Here is a 17,311-nt window from a genome sequence, read left to right on the forward strand (position 1 = left end):
ACTGGTACCAAAACAGGCATACAGACCAGTGGAACAGAATAGAGAACCCAAAAATAAACCCAGACACCTATGGTCAATTAATTTTTTTTTTTTTGTCTTTTTGCCATTTCTTGGGCCGCTCCCACGGCATATGGAGGTTCCCAGGCTAGGGGTCTAACCAGAGCTGCAGCCGCCGGCCTACGCCAGAGCCACAGCAACGCGGGATCCGAGCCGCACCTGCAACCCACACCACAGCTCATGGCAACACCGGATCATTAACCCACTGAGCAAGGCCAGGGATTGAACCCGCAACCTCATGGTTCCCAGTCGGATCCGTCAACCACTGTGCCACGACAGGAACTCCTATGGTCAATTAATTTTTGACACAGGAGGCAAGAATAAAAAAAATGGGAAAAAGACAGTCTTTTCAATAAGTGGTGCTGGGAAAACTGGACAGCCACATGTAAATCAATGAAACTGGAACACACCCTCACACCATGCACAAAAATAAACTCAAAATGGCTTAAAGACTTAAATGTAAGATAAGATACCATCAAACTCCTAGAAAAGAACATAGGCAAAACATTCTCTGATATCAACCTTACAAATGTTTTCTCAGGTCAGTCTTCCAAAGCAACAGAAATAAAAGCAAAAATAAACCAATGGGACCTAATCAAACTGACAAGCTTTTGCACAGCAAAGGAAACCATTAGAAACAAACAAACAAACAAAACCAAAAAAAACCACACACATACACACACACCAAAAGGACAACTTACAGAATGGGAGAAAATAGTTTCAAATGATGCAACTGACAAGGGCTTAATCTCTAAAATATACAAACTTATATATAACTCAATAGCACAAAAGCCAACAACCCAGTTGAAAAATGGGCAAAAGACCTGAATAGACATTTCTCCAAAGAAGATATACAGATGGCCAACAAACACTTGAAACAATGCTCAACATAACTAATTATTAGAGAAATGCAAATCAAAACTACTATGAAGCATCACCTCACACCAGTCAGAATGGCCATCATTCATAAATCCACAAATAACAAATGCTGGAGGGGGTGTGGAGAAAAGGGAACCCTCCTGCACTGTTGGTGGGAATGTAAATTGGTACAACCACTATGGAAAACAGTATGGAGGTACCTTAGAAAACTATATATAGAACTACCATATGACCCAGCAATCCCACTCTTGGGCATATACCCAGACAAAACTTTCCTTGAAAAAGACACAAGCACTCGCACGTTCACTGCAGCACTGTTCACAGTAGCCAAGACATGGAAACAACCTAAATGTCCATTGACAGATGATTGGATTAAGAAGATGTATGTATACACAATGGAATACTACTCAGTCATAAAAAGAACAAAATAATGCCATTTGCAGCAACACGGATGGAACTAGAGACTCTCATATTAAGTGAAGTGAGTCAGAAAGAGAAAGACAAATACTATATGATATCATTTATATCTGGAATCTAATATATGGCACAAATGAACCTTTCCACAGAAAATTATGGACATGGAGAACAGACCTGGGGTTGCCAAGGGGGAGGTGGAGGGAGTAGGAGGGACTGGGAATTTGGGGTTAATAGATACAAACTATTGCCTTTGGAATGGATAAGCAATGGGATCCTGCTGTATAGCACTGGGAACTATAGTCACTTGTGATGGAGCATGATAATGCGAGAAAAAAGAATGTATACATGTATGTGTGACTGGGTGCAGTAGAAAATTGACAGAACACTGTAAATTAGTTATAATGGAAAAAATAAAAATCATTTTAAAAATAAATAAATAAGTAAATAAATAAATAAAATACCGTATAAGACATCTATTATTAGTGATTTTTTTAAAGATACCAGTGATATCAACAAGCCATTCAATTTCCATTCTCATGGGTTGTCATGTGCTAGGAATTCACTACTGTTTCAATAGTCAAAATGGCAATGTAAGCATATATGTAATTATTTTACTGAAACTGGTGACAGGATGAGAATGTTCTAGACAGTGAGTAGGCACTGAATACTTAGGACATGGCAGGCCACTGAAAAGATAAAGCTCATCCTTGCTTGGAAATTCAGAGACCCTGTGTTGTTTATCATAGTCAGCAGAGAAAAGAGGTTTGAAAACACCATTAAGAAAAAGAAAATGTGTCATTCTTTAAAATCAAACTATCAGAGACTGAAAGATCTAACTTCTTGCTAACAAGATATAGTTCCTACAGCTAAACTGTCAAAAACAGAGTTAATACAGATACAATACACCGATCTATTAACAGATTAAAAGTCTTACTCACCACTCAAGAATTCTGCTCTGATTAAGTGGATCATGTTTGGCCCAGAGGTAATTTTCTTAATATATATATATATTTTTGTCTTTTTGCTATTTCTTGGGCCGCTCCCGCGGCATATGGAGGTTCCCAGGCTAGGGGTCTAATCGAAGCTGTAGCCACCGGCCTACACCAGAGCCACAACAACGCGGGATCCGAGCCCGCGTCTGCAACCTACACCACAGCTCACGGCAACGCTGGATCGTTAACCCACTGAGCAAGGGCAGGGATCGAACCCGCAACCTCATGGTTCCTAGTCGGATTCGTTAACCACTGCGCCACGACGGGAACTCTCTTAATAATTTTGAAAAAAATTTAGATGATTTTAATCAATGAATACACATTTGGAAGCAAATACAGGATTGCCTAGTTAATTTAACAACTTCTGTGACTGGGGCAGTTGTGGAGTAACCTGGAGAGCAGAACAAGGATCTCTGCCTGGTGGAGGGGGAAGAGGGAACAGACCCCAAATGGGTCTGAGGGCCCTCTCCAAGCCCCACTGTTTTCTTAGTGTTAACCAGGAAGAAAGAGCTCAACCTCTAGAACTGCACAAAATACGGATGCTTCAAGAATCTGTGTGCCACCTTTGTGCAGGGGCCATGATTATCTTTTCAGTATCATGCCAATTCTGGTACACATGCTGCTGAAGTGAGCACTCTTTTGACATTGAAAAATATTGAGAGATAGAAAAATGCAGACTTTAGTTAAGTATTTATTCTCACAGTCAGCTAATATAGCCATACCAACAATGATATGAATAATATGAAACAGCAACTTCCTTCTCCTTCCAAATAACTATGGGCAGCAAGCTGGGAACAGAGTGGTGAGAAGGGACTCCTCCCTGAGCAGTTTGTTTCCCGGGACTCCCTCCCATTTTTATCTCAGAGAAGGAATCAGGAACTGGTAAATAGCCACAGACACACAGTTTACGTAGATAATGAACATGTGAAAAATAAGGGGATGAATGAAAATGATTAGTAACCAGTACTTGTATCACCATTTCCTTAAAAACAATTAATTGGCATTGAGGTCTATTAGAAATTATTAAAATAGCTACAGAAAAGGAAAGATGCAGATATTTCAGAAGTAAAGTAAGCAAATGGCAATTTCTCTCAGGAAAAAAAAAAGAGAACTACTGCTATATAATACTGACTGTTGTATGTCTCTCACATTATGTGCACTGGGAGGAGGTGAAAGGCAGTGTTCGTTCTGGGTTTTATTAAATCTAGAACAAGAGAATTAAAAATAAAAGGAAAAAAATCTACTAAAGCATACCATGACCATCAGATCCTTCCATGGACTTTAATGTATTTCTTGTTTGTTCTAGCTCAGACTGTGCAGATTTTAATTGCATTTTCAGCTTATTTGTCGTAGTTTCCATTTCTTCACTTTTGTTTCGAAAATTCCTTTTTAAGACTTCATAGTCCTCTGTGCAACGTGATAACAGACAGTTACTCCTTTCTATCCCATTGTTATACAATATATTTTATTTGTAATTCATGATCACAGGACTCTATTTGCTATATCATCATTTGTTACAGAACTCACATGTATGTACGTATTTCTGGGGATATGACTCTTTTAAATCTGCTTGGGTGGGTCCTCCTCTTTATTACTTATTAGTCACTGCTTTCTCCCAGCCAGTGTAATTGGCTCTTATGGATTTCATCTTAAACCTTCCTGGATAATCACATCCACCTCAACAGGTTTAATCATCCTCAGCAGGAAGATGAGTCTCCATAACACTCCACGTAACTTGAGACTGCTATGTGTCTTACCTGATTTTTTATCTCCACTAACTATCAAAACACCTGACATTCACCATTCACATACAAGAATACACACATCAGAGTTCCTGTCACGGCTCAGTGTTTAACGAACACGACTAGCATCCATGAGGACAAGGGTTCAATCCCTGGCCTCGCTCAGTGGGTTAAGGACCCAGTGTTGCCGTGAGCTGTGGTGTAGGTCAAAGAGGCGGCTCGGATTTGGCGTTGCTGTGGCTGTGGTGTAGGCTGGTGGCTACAGCTCCAAATTCAACCTCTAGACTGGGAACCTCCATATGTCATGGGTTCGGCCCTTAAAAGACAAAAGACACACACTTACTCAACTAGCTACTTATTTACATTTAGATGTTGATATATGATAGGCTTACATATAAAGGGAACAGAGACAAGACCTCTGTGCTGAGCTCTAACTGCCTATCCAGACACTTCACATGCACGTCCAGGGGCCCCGAGACCAACCGTCTCACACGGACATCTCGCCCTCCCGCCCTCAAGCCTTCCTGTCCTGCTTTTTCGGCTCTCAGGTGTTCTCTTCTCCCAACACTGCAAATTTAAAGCCTGGAACACACACAACCCCTCTATTCATCAAGTACTGCTGATTCAATCTCCAAAAACATTCTTAATTCTTCCCTCTCTTCTCATTCACTGCCACTGCCTAGTTAAAATTCTCACCAGCTTCCCCTGGGACCACTGCAAAATCTTCCTTAAGTGGCTGGCCTCGTCCCTTTAGGCTGGCCTCTTTTCACCTGCTGACACTGTCCTTCTAAAATGTAAATTTGGTGACATCAATCTCACAATACCTTTTGCTGGCTCCACATTGTCCAGCTCTGCCTCGCACTCTGCCTCATTTCTCAGTGCTCACAAGTACTCCTGAGGTCACATCATGTTATTTGTGCCTTCGTGCTCTGCACACCATGTTCTCCCCACCTGGATTGCCCTTCTACCTCTTTTTCACCTGCTAAATTCCTTTTTCTCATCAAACCTGGTACAGATGTCACCTCCCATGGGAGGCTGATACTCCATCCTCTCCCACGTCTGCATACAGCACTCGTCCACTGTCCCACCCACTGTACTGTTTCCCCAGCTCTGACTCCCAACCAGTCAGGAGCCTCACTGTTGTTTCTAGGGCCTGTCTTGGCCTGTGGCATAGTATGTGCTCAGGAATCAATGATGGGGTGGTGTGTGTGTGTATGTGTGTGGCATACTCATGGTGAACTCGGAGAGTTTCATTTTAAAATTTAAGGTCTTGGATTCCTCCATTTCAAGAAGCTTGCATAAGCCTGTTGACAGGTGCTGCTTCATTATTAACCCTAATCAAGCTACTTGACTCAAAGGACTCAAGGTTTCCGCTTCCCTCGCCCTTCTCATGGACCCTGAAGGCTGACTAAAGCCAGTGGTGAGTGAGCCCAAGCCACGGAAGCATTGCACAGAGCAGTATCAGCATGTCACATGATGAACCGTCCCCACCCAGGCAGCATCATTATCCACATCTGTAATGTGGGATTAGGAGCCATTCTGCTGTGATGGTTCTACCATCCGCAGTGAACTCCACTCATAGCACTCTGATGTTTCAGCAGAGTTTGAACTGGAGCAACATACCTGTAAGATTGTTTAACTCATTCCTACTGGTTTTCACCTCACTTAATAAATGATCTCTCTCTTGTTTGATGTCCTTCACTGCACGGAGCCGCTCAGAACCTGCATTCACCAGCTTCACCTTTTCCAGCTCCAGGTCACTCACTCTGGCCTCAAGCTCCCGTATCTTTGCATCTTTTTTATCTTTCAAAATCTAAATATAGGGATAAATACAAAGGATGGAGTAAGAAAAACATGTAGCCTTAAATGCAATACCAGCTAATGCAGTTTATTTATTTATTTTTTTGTTTTGTTTTTTTTTTGTCTTTTGTCTTTTTGTTGTTGTTGTTGTTGCTATTTCTTGGGCCGCTTCCGCGGCATATGGAGGTTCCCAGGCTAGGGGTTGAATTGGAGCTGTACCCACCGGCCTACGCCAGAGCCACAGCAACGCAGGATCCTAGCCGCGTCTGCAACCTACACCACAGCTCACGGCAACGCCGGATCGTTGACCCACTGGGCAAGGGCAGGGACTGAACCCGCCACCTCATGGTTCCTAGTTGGATTCGTTAACCACTGCGCCACGACGGGAACTCCCCTAATGCAGTTTAAATACACAGGCCAAGGCTATATTTGAAATGTAACACATGACAAGCTTTTGGCTGTTTCAGAAAGGACTGGTGGAGCGCTGTGGGCTTGTCTCACTCTCACCTGTGATGGGCTTGGGCGGGAAAGGCCCTAAATATGGCCCTGATTCCTGCTCATCAAGCCACTCCTGCTGTCACCCTAGATCCAGCTGGTGTCATGGGGTGTGGGAAGGGAATGGGGCCTCCTGGGACAGGCTGTGCTGGGCATATGCTACTCCTGTCCTCTCAGCGGGGGGAGAGGGGGGAAAGGCAGCTCATGCACCTGGCAGCTCATGCACGTGGATGGGGTATTAAAGCTCAAGTGTTTAACTCACAGCCTTTGCATCTGTGTGAGGCTCTTCTCACCTAGGTTGACCTTTGCCTGAAGCTGCTCTGTATCTGGGAAGCGAAAATTAGTTTCTACCCTCTCCAATCTGTTTTTGCATTCTTTATCCAAACTTCCTCAGATCAACCTACCCCCAATGCTGCCTTTTTCGTGTCACCTCCTCCTCTCTACCCCAAACCTGTCATGGCTCCCACACCATCTCCAGGATAAAATACAAACTGAGCCTTCCCAAGATAGGAATGCCTTCTTTCCTCCTCTTTGCCTAGTTTTACCCATTTCAAGTCCCCACTTCTCTATGAAGTCTTCACGGGCCACTCTAGTCACAGGAACCCTTACTACTCTGGGGCGTGCTCTCCAGACCAGCATCAGATGGAGACTTGTTCAGAAACACTAACTCTCAGGCCCCATCCCAGACCAACTGAATCGGAAACCCTGGGGCTGGGGCCCAGGGTTAAAACACGCGGTCTGTGTTTTAACAAGCTCTCCAGCTGATTCTGGTTCTCAGTCCAAGTGATTGAGATCCACTACACTATAATATTTACTTGTACGCTGCCTAGGGTCAGATCCCAAGGCAGTGGTGCTCTCAGGCAGAGCTACGGTCTGTTTCCTCTTCTGCAAAATGTACCCACCTCATCAGGTTTTCGTGAAGGTCAAATTATTTAATTTCTGGAATATAAAACTCAAAAGAGTCTTGCATTTGTTTATACTCTTAACAATACCAGAAATCCATCTCTTTTAACAAGAACGTTGAATAACCGCTTTTATCCTCTAACATGTTCTACAAACCTATTCTAAAGTTTCTATGGTAAGGACTGGCCACCAAGAAGCCTTTTAAAGGCTTTTAAAGTCTCTTTCATGGTGACTTTGGCTATTTAAAAAATTATGATATAATCAAGTAAAACTTAAGCACTAGAAAATTCCAGTTCTTTAGGCAATGAACTTGTATGTCTCCATAGGATAGGTAATAATCCATCGGCCTGATTTTTAGAAGGAGCAAACACGACCATCCAAAGTTTATTCAAGATATGTGGTTCTCAGAGGCAGGGAAAGGAGGGGGGGGGGGAATTGGCTGAAGGTAGTCAAAAGGTACAAAGTTCCAGTTACAGGCTAAATCATTACTAGTGATGGAATGTACCACGTGATGACTACAGTTACTACTGCTGTATGCTGACAGAGTAGATCCTCGAAGTTCTCATCTTAAGGGAAAAGACATTGTTTTATTTATTTTTTGTACCTATATGAGATGATGGATGTTAACTTAGTGGTAATCATGGCACAATATATGTAAGTCAAGCAATTACACTGTATACCTTAAACTTACACAGTGCTATATGTCAATTTTATCTCAATAAAACTGAAAGAAAAAATGGTATATGATTTGTCTCCTACTAGTTACTAGAGAAGATACAGGTGATATAAAGCTTAGGAAATCAAATTTTTAAAAGTTAGTTCAATAATTTAAAATTTTGAGAAATATTTACTGAGCACCTGCTGGGTGCAAGGCACAAGGTCATGGGGCAGGGGTGCAAAGATGAATAAGATGTGTACCTGCTTGAAGAAGTCTGCAGTCTCACAGGGAAGAGGAGGCACTGGCATTCACATAAGAACACACATACACCCACACCCACACACACGCTGCGATACAGAACGGGATCCAGGTTAGAACAGGTACAAATAAAGTGTGATAAAGTGCGGGTGGAGAACAGAACTGATATTTTCTAAACATCTTCTACAGGCCAGGAACCAGGCTAAGTCCTCAGTATATATTTTCTCATTTAAGCCTCAAGTAACCCAATAAGGTTTTGAGATGTTTTTTGTTTTGGTGTTTGGTTTGGTTTTGGTTTACAGACCTTGAAGCCACCATTCAGCAAACGGTCCAGTGTTTTACAATTACTGAGTGGTAAGAGATGGGGATGAAATTTAGGTCTGCCTGAAAAGGGAGAAAACACTTTTTCAAACTGTGGGTCAGGAAAGGCTTCAAGAAGAAGCTGGGCTTTCTGATTTTTCTCTTCCGAATCATCAGTTCTGAACCATTTGGGAGCCACGTCTTTTGGAATCTAATCAAAAGATGGATCCTTTCTTACAAACACACACACATGCGCACTGACATAAACATTTTCCAACCATTTCCGAGGGTCCACAGTCTTCCTTGCAGGAGCCCTGTCCAGTAAATCAGGTCGTCCTTGCTCCTAGGAACACAGCTATTTCTGAAGCTAGACTGCCGAGGGAGCCCACAGACCTTCAGCTCCTGCAGCTCCAGCCTCCGGTCGCCGACCTCCTTCTCCAGCCGGGCCTTCTCCACCTGCATGGCGCCAGCCGTCCGGCCGTGCTGGCCCACCAGCTGGGTCATGTTCTCAATCTGCTGCCGCAGGATCTCGATGACTTTGTCCTTCTCTGCCATCTGCAGCTTGAGGGCCTCGCACTCGGTCTGCACGTCTCGGAGGTGATCCCCCTCATTCTTCAGGTGCTGCAGCTCCTGCAGCTTCAGGTCCACCCGGGAGCGCAGCTTCAGGATCTCCGAGTTGGTGGCCTCGATGGCCCTCTCTTTTTCCTGCAGAGAAGCTGTCAGGTCGGACACGGTCCTCTCGGAGCTCTCCAGGGTCATCTTCTTGGCTGTCAACTCTTCCACTACTTTGCGGAGCATCTCTTTGGTGGATTCCAGTTGGGCAGTCAAGGAGGACACTTTCTCTAGACTTTCATTCTTTCCCTGAATTGCTGCCATCTGATTGTTAAAGAAGAGAGAATTTCGTGGATTTGGGCAGACAGATCTGAGACAGAACAAGTTAGCTCAAGAACATGCAATCATGAATCTGATAGGACCTCAAATTGTTTTGCTGGCAGAGCTTCATACATACCAGAGATTGATATCTGCTAATTAGACCAAGGTGGAGAGGCCTTAATTAAATAATAATGTTTCTCCGGAGTGGCTTTCTGGGAGGGGGAGGAGCTTGGCAAGTTTCCCCTGGGGCTGTTTTCTCTATCAATTTAAGCCAGGATGACAATGGCAACAGGGGAAGCATGGCAGGGTTGAAGATAACTGCCCTATTTCCTTCCAACCAGCCCATTAATTCTGCTTCTGAGGGAAAAATGACTTTTATCCAACGTACTTTCATATTCTCTGGTCGTTGTTTGGAAAAGAGTAAGATTTTAACATCCAATTACTTCTTTCATCTTTCTTCCCATCCTGGTTGCACCAGAGAATAGGAAAATGATTCCGCCTGGTCTAAACCAAGACTGGCCCTTTGGTTTGATTTCTCATCCTGGGAAGCTTATTTTTTTTGTGGGATGCTTTTTTTTTTTTTTCTTTTCTTTTTAGGGCCACACCCTTGGCATATGGAAATTTCCAGACTAGGGGTCGAATCAGAGCTGTAGCTGCTGGCCTACACTACAGCTACAGTGACACCAGATCTGAGATGCATCTGTGACCTATACCACAGCTCAAGGCAATACCAGATCCTTAACCCACTGATCGGGGGCAGGGCGGCATCCTCATGGATACTAGTCGGGTTCTTAACCCACCGAGCCACAATGGGAACTCCCTGTGGGATGCTTTTATGTCTGTATGGCGACTACCGGCACTGGAACCATGTTCTTGCAGGACTGAGGCTACACTGCTGTTAGCAGAGCCCTCCACGGGGTTCACTACCAGTGCCCTGAAAAGGAGGGCACCCCACCTGCATATATATCAGTCCTAACAGGCCTGGGGGGAGTGGAGGGGAAAGCCTCTTTCATAGGAAAAACAAAAACAAAAAAACCTCTGTCAGAAACTTCCATCCCTCTGTTCCTCAGCTCTCCCTATGGTTTGATGCTTTTCTGAAACAAGCAATCATTAGGTGACCCATTTCTAGGTTGAGAACGAATAGGCAATTGGACGGGAGCTTCGTTACTCAATGATGGACAAAAGTGAGATAAAGCGTAGTGTTTTACATTCAGCAAATGGTCAGAAATACAGAAATCAGCAGCAGGTTCTGAGCTCGCTCAGAGAACCCCCACAGCTCTGCTCTGGGAGAGGCCGCCCCCTGCCTGACCTGCCGCTCCATCTGGCCCTGGCACTCGCTCTTCATGGCCTTGAGAAGGGCCTCCAGGCGCTGCACCTCCATGTTCCTGTCGTCCAGCTCCCGCCGCAGGTGGTCAATGGTGATGCTGTTGCCTGTGTCCCGGTCCCACAGACGCTTGTTCTGCTCCTTCTCCAGACTCAGCTCCTTCTCTCGCTTATGCAGATCAGCCTACAAGAAGTGAGGCAAGCTCTCTTTATCCTTGGTATTCAATAATGAAAATAAAACTCCTCTCTTCGTTGCATCATCTTTGGAGTTTTTACGTAATTTGAGAAGCCTTTGATTTTTGGAATCTGACTCCTTTATAAAGGTATGATTAGGAACAATGACTTCCTAGAAAAATAACAGCTTACTTGTAATTTCTAGCTTTACAAGTAAATTTCAACGGACCAGACCCTGAAACTATATAATGAAAAGGAAACTACAAATCATCCTTTTTTTTTTTTAGTTTTAAATTTTCTAACGAAGGTATTATGCATCACATCAGGTGCGCTCCTGTGATAAGGAAACGCTCAAAAGCTTAAAGGAATAGTAACAATAAGCTGGACTTCTACTTCAGAAAAGGCAGAAGAGAGTCAGGACTGGGCCTGGAGCAGCCATGGGGCTGTGGATAGAATGACCTCCCTCTTCAGTCACTCAAAAAATACACTGTGAGTGTTCACTGCTGGCAAAAACTCCTTAGTCAGAGAAAGACAAAGGCACAAAGGTCTTCAGAGGGCTTCTCACTCCAAGAGAAAGATAACACACAGACACAAATAACTGGAGGTGGCTTTTCATTAAAGAGACAGAGCTGACGAACAGCAGAGAGAAATCACTGAGATCAAAACGCTTTAAGGTGGCATTTGAGTTGGACCTTGCGAACAGCTTGGAGATGCAGGAATTAGCAAAAAGAGACTAGAAAAGGGCACCCGTGGCTTGCCTGGAGCACTGGGTGTGTGGCGGGGGGAGAGGAAAGATTGGAGAGGTAAGGTGAAGCCGGGTCAGGAACGGTCTCGAAAGATAGGGAGTCAGACTTTATGGGAGAGTAATTTTTCAGTGGAAAAGAGAGATAATCAGAGCTATACTTTAGAAATATGAATAGAGGCTGGGCTGAAGTGGGGAGAAACTGGAGTGGGAACTGAGTGAGGAGACGCTGCCATGCTGCAGGTGGAATGAGGGGCCTGGATGAAGGGCAGTGGCAAGAATGAAAAGGTGGGGACAGGTCTGAGGATCTTTCAGACATTTAATCTCTGAAATTTTTCTTCCTTTCTTTTTTTTTTTTTTTTTTCTTTTTCTTTTTAGGGCCACACTCAAGGCATATGGAAGTTCCCAGGCTGAGGGTTGAATGTGAGCTACAGCTGCTGGCCTACACCACAGCCACAGTAACGCCAGATCAGAACCATGTCTGGGAACTACATCACAGCTCACAGCAACACCAGATCCTTAACCTGCTGAGCAAGCCCAGGGATTGAACCTGTGTCCTCATGGGAACTCCCTGAGCCACGATGGGAACTCCCTCTCTGAACTTTTTAAGTGAGATGTGTGGACACTGGGGCACCTGTAATCAGAGGGAAAGAAGTGAAGGACTATCCCAAGGTTTTAAGCTTGTCTCACAGCTGCAAACTCTCCCTTTTGCGCAGGCTCCTCAAGCCCCTTGTAGCCTACAGAGGGAGCTCTAGCACAGCGAGCACTGTGCCCAGGGATGGGGTTTGGGGGGAGAGAGAAGCCTATTTTACAGTACCTCTAATAAATATCACACCAAGGGTACCGAACACTTCCTGGCCTAAATTTCTCATCTTATAATACCTCTAACAGAAGACAAAAGCTGGTTCACTACTAACAGAATCCTATTTTTTTTTTCTAAATTTTTTTTACCTGAACTTGCATTTAAATTTTCTTTATACATAGTTTGTCTGTATTTTGGATGTAATTTGGCTTTAAAACAAAGTCAATACTACTTCAATTTAGCAGAACACAGTATGTAACTGAAAGACTATCAGCTTCACCTAACTTTTAAGCCATAACAGTTCTGCTTAGGAAAAAAGAGGTAAAGTGTAAAATATTATATTTTATATGCAAAACTGGAATCGTGTCTAGATATTGTGTCATGTATATATGTACAGATATGTTTTAAGATTTGTTAATTTTATAAATGAAACTAATTTTATGAAATACTGTGGTAAAAAATCTTCTCAGTTAATCTCATTCATATCTTAGAGCATCACCTTACCAAGAGCTTTTGAAGTTGATCGTCCAGATTTCCAGATTCCTGACTGAACTGATCACGCTCTGTCCGTGCTTCTGTTAGCTCTGAGTTCGCAAGAACTAACTGCTTCTCCAGCTCTTCTATCTAAAAGGAAAGCACAATCAGTCTATGTCAGTGAGTCATAGAAAATACCGTCTTTGGAAAACAAATGGTATTATGATGGGACAAGGGTATCATTGGGGGGGGCAAAAATAAAATATTGTGATGTTTTGCAAAGTTTTCTAAACTTAAGATCTACATAGAACTTAGCCAGAGAAACTAAGATGAAATACTTGGTCCTGTTTGATTTGGCCACTGTCTGTAATGTGTTGCTCTCATTTTCACATTATTCAAGATTTATCTTCTGTGAGTATCTGTTTTATAATCTGGTAGCTAAAGACGCCTGATGTGGCATAAATAACATTCTGCAGAGCCTACAGAAATGAACTATATTGTACTGAGAAGAGCTATTTTGTTTCAGCATTATCAGTTTCAATAATAAAAGGCAATGAATAGAAAAGAATGAATGGCAAATTTATAGCTGTCATTATTATATAGTTACTCCATTTTGAAAGGGTGAGTTTATATATATGTATTATACATATATTAAATATATTAACATATTTAATACATATTATATATTACAATCCTCATTTTCTTCCAACTATAAAACGGAATGAGACTACCAATTTTAAAGGACTGTCATGGGTGTAGTTTTCTCTTACAGACAGGGCAGCTGTATGATCTGTGTGACCGTGTATTTTTATGACACATGCCAGAAGGGCCATCGCTGGTAACAGTGTTCCTACAGCTCTTAAACTGTAGGTGCAGGTAGGCTAAGAGGTTAAGATCTCAGTTAGTGGAGATTCTGGGCTTGGATTTAAGCACAGCTATACAACTGAAGAGCTTAGACACAAATATTAAAATGATGAAAAACTACTGATCCTTAGTGTTGTGCAGTGATGCCTGATCTTTAATGCGATACCTACAATATTTCATCATCTACTTTCTAGTAATAAGAAATCTGTCATGTCTCTATAAATGCTACATATTTCTTTTTAGGCATCTATTCAACAGGCTTCCAAATATACTACCAAGACTTACTGATTGATCTGGAGGATTAAACCTTCTTAGAGAACATATGAGCAAAGCTAACTTTTCCTTGATGACTATTCCAAATTGGACTAAGTTCATCTGAGATCTTCATTTATTAATTCAACACATATTTATTAACCATATTGTATACAAACGTATATATATAACCATCTCATTGATAAATGCTAAGAATGAATACATAGAAGTTATATATATATATATCTTTATCTAAATATACATATGTAACTTAAGAAAATACTAATATAGGCCTATCAGTTTCACATTTATCAACAGAGGAGTATCATAGCCTATAGGAATATAAAGTTTAATATTCACACTGGATGTATATTAAAACTGATTTTGTATTTGTGTTATATATTTTAAAACTATTTCACAGGAATTAGATAAAATAAAACATCAGATGACTGATAAAAATGTGCTCATAGAGTCTAATAATCCTGTAAGGACTCTTGTGCCGCTCTGGGGCACAGACAGAAAAAAACCCTAGAACAACTCAACCTCTGTAGCACAGATAGTCTCCGAAGAAAAATGACTGAATAATATCAGTTGATACAACCTCTTTAGCTCTGCTATTACTGGGAAAGACTAAGTCAGAACACTCGGTAAGGACAGTAGGAATACTTAAGAAAAGCCCAGAAACTTTTTTTGACCAGAGAGGTGATGTGATCAGGCTGAGTCAAACACTGCGTTCTGAACTAGCTTCTATCACATAAGCGGAGTCTATAATTTGAGTCTAAATTATAATTTTTTCATCTATAATTTGAAAAGAGTATTCTACATGATCCTTCAAATTCCTTTCAATTCTGCCTGTAAGCCTTTTTTACACCAGATGATCCGTATTAATGAGCTGAAATTCTATATTTTCCACCTGTCTTTGGAAATAAAATATGGTCAAAGAAACTATATTTTGAGCTATAAATTTAATAAGAACACTTTCTTTTTTGATTTTATTTTATTGATTTTTTAGGGCCGCACTCGTGGCATATGGAAGTTCCCAGGCTAGGGGCTGAATCTCAACTAGAGCTGCCGGCCTACACCACGGCCACAGCAATGCAGGAGCTGAGCCGTGTCTGTGACCTACACCACAGCTCACAGCAACACCGGATCCTTAACCCAGTGAGCGAGGCCAGGGATCAAACCCGCATTCTTATGTATCCTAGCCCGGCTCACCAACTGCTGAGTCATGAAGGGAACTCCAAATTTAGCAAGAATACTTTCAATTTGAAAAGTTACTCATATGACTAAAACAGACATTTTCTACTCCTAATCTGGCATAAAACCATTTGTCTTTGAGCAAAATATTTGCAGATGAGCTTTAAAAGTCTAAATTAAGACTTGTTACTTTATGTCTGTTTTCACTTTTTTAAAACATTCTGGATAACCATTTGATGTTAAAATTAATGAAACCAAAATTTCAAAAACAAAAAAAAAAAAGAAAAGGAAAAAGAAAAAGAGGGAACTCTTATCTTTCCGTCTAAGTGTCAGAAGTTCCTCCAGACCCCTGCAGGAACATGTTTTGTAGTTGTCAGTACTGACTCAACTGCTATAGCTCTGCTTTTACCTTTCACTTTTTAGAATAAAAATATTTATATCAATTAATCAATCAAAAAGATAAATGGAGAGTGAAAGGGAAAACCATTGAAGTAGCAGCTGAGCTGATACAAACAGCTGTAAAAGACAGTATGAAGAAAATGTCCAGAATAAATAATGACATCTGAGATAACATAAAGGTTTTTTTCTTTTTCTTTTCTTTTAAAAATAGCAGCACTGGTTTTCCCTTTCACCATCTATGAATCGACTTTTTGTTGTGGATCACTGAACAAGTAAGTACTGGGATTGCATTCTAATCTTACAGTGATTTTAGATATTACCCATCATGCCAAATTGAATCTTTTGCATTCTGTGCTCAGATAGACACAGTTATGGAATAACAAGAGATGCCGCAGGTCAGCACAGAGGTGCATGGGCAGCACTATGCAGAGGTTTGCACAGAATCTTCCCGCAGAGCATATGGCTCCAGCCAGTGCTACTAAATCTTCACTTTTGAGTATGAAATTCAGCCCCAAAGTCTTTCAAAGTAGGAAAAATAAACTTAAAATCAAGATCATGACATATTTTTGTTGTCAAAAAGCGAAAGTTAAGAGTAAAGCCAAATCTACAGAGCCAATAGTGACAGCTTCTACTGGTCCAAATTCGTAAAGGGGAATTCTGGAGGTTCTCCTAAAATGGAAAGAGAAGAATAGAAAAAAACATTACAGTAAAACACTTTTGTATGTCAAAAAGCTATCTCTAAAATCTTCTTTGAAACACAATTTCTATTTTCATCAATATGAAAATACTTTTGTTTACAGGAAGAGAAACACTGCCTTCCTAAACCAATTTTCTCTTAATTTCTGCATTCTGGCTGGGAAAGTTTTGTTCAGACTTGCCATGTCATCAGTTTTTAAAAATAATAAATACTTTTTTCCTCAAGGAATATGACCCCAGAAGAAAATACTAATGTTGCCTGCCTCTCATAAAAGATGCTGATATATATTATCAACGGACCCTCTTAAGTTTCTTTCCCCCAAGTCTCACTTTTAATCACAGCTTTTAAGTAATTTTTCCTTACTGTTATTTGAACAGTATACACTAAAATGTACACTGAAGCAGTGGACAATAGATTTAAAAATTTTAATAAGCTTTAGCAATGTAAAGTCAAGGTACATGAAAATGAAAGAAATTAAACAGAAGAATCTTGTATTTTAGATTCTATATTCAATTTATTCAACACAAACACTTCATAACAATAGAAGTTTTCATGAACGCAAAATGCAATCCTTTTGTTAACCTGCTTGGTTTTCGATGGTATTTCCCCATGTATTGATACCTTTCAGGCCAAAGTAATCCACAGTAACATGGCAGGTTAATGATCTCTTAGTGCTCCTTGACTAAAGGGAGTCACTATTATGAGAGCCTAGTTAACATAAACTAGGTGCCAACTCAGTTAGGTTCAACATGCTTTATTACAAGTCTCACTGATCTGGATTAAAATTAATTAAACTAATATGCTCCTCTTATTTCCATTAAATGTTGCCTGTTGAAGACTGTCGAAATTCTTGGTGATCCATTGTTTACATCAGAGCAAATAAAACAATAATCATCGTATTGTATCTGAATCTATACGACCTCAAAACACTCATATAAAAGGTTTGCAGTCATTTGTCTGGTTGCTCATGCTTACACAATGCTAAAGAGATAGATGTTTATAAAAACAAAAAC

The 17,311-nt window shown here is 41.3% G+C and overlaps 1 protein-coding gene and 1 non-coding gene across 2 annotated transcripts in view; both read right to left on the reverse strand.

Annotated features, from left to right (window-relative positions):
* Window positions 1–17,311, reverse strand: part of CCDC158 (coiled-coil domain containing 158) — an 85,935-nt gene that overhangs the window by 52,908 nt on the left and 15,716 nt on the right. Inside the window, 5 exon segments of the mRNA XM_047799399.1 lie at window positions 3,600–3,752; window positions 5,711–5,900; window positions 8,895–9,377; window positions 10,684–10,881; window positions 12,920–13,039. Of these exon segments, the coding sequence (XP_047655355.1) occupies window positions 3,600–3,752; window positions 5,711–5,900; window positions 8,895–9,377; window positions 10,684–10,881; window positions 12,920–13,039 (1,144 nt within the window).
* LOC125110405 (U6 spliceosomal RNA) lies at window positions 2,874–2,980 on the reverse strand. The gene has a single exon (XR_007130595.1). It is a non-coding gene; the product is annotated as a U6 spliceosomal RNA (small nuclear RNA).

The sequence above is a fragment of the Phacochoerus africanus genome, chromosome 10, assembly GCF_016906955.1.
Source record: "Phacochoerus africanus isolate WHEZ1 chromosome 10, ROS_Pafr_v1, whole genome shotgun sequence".
Classification (NCBI taxonomy): domain Eukaryota; kingdom Metazoa; phylum Chordata; class Mammalia; order Artiodactyla; family Suidae; genus Phacochoerus; species Phacochoerus africanus.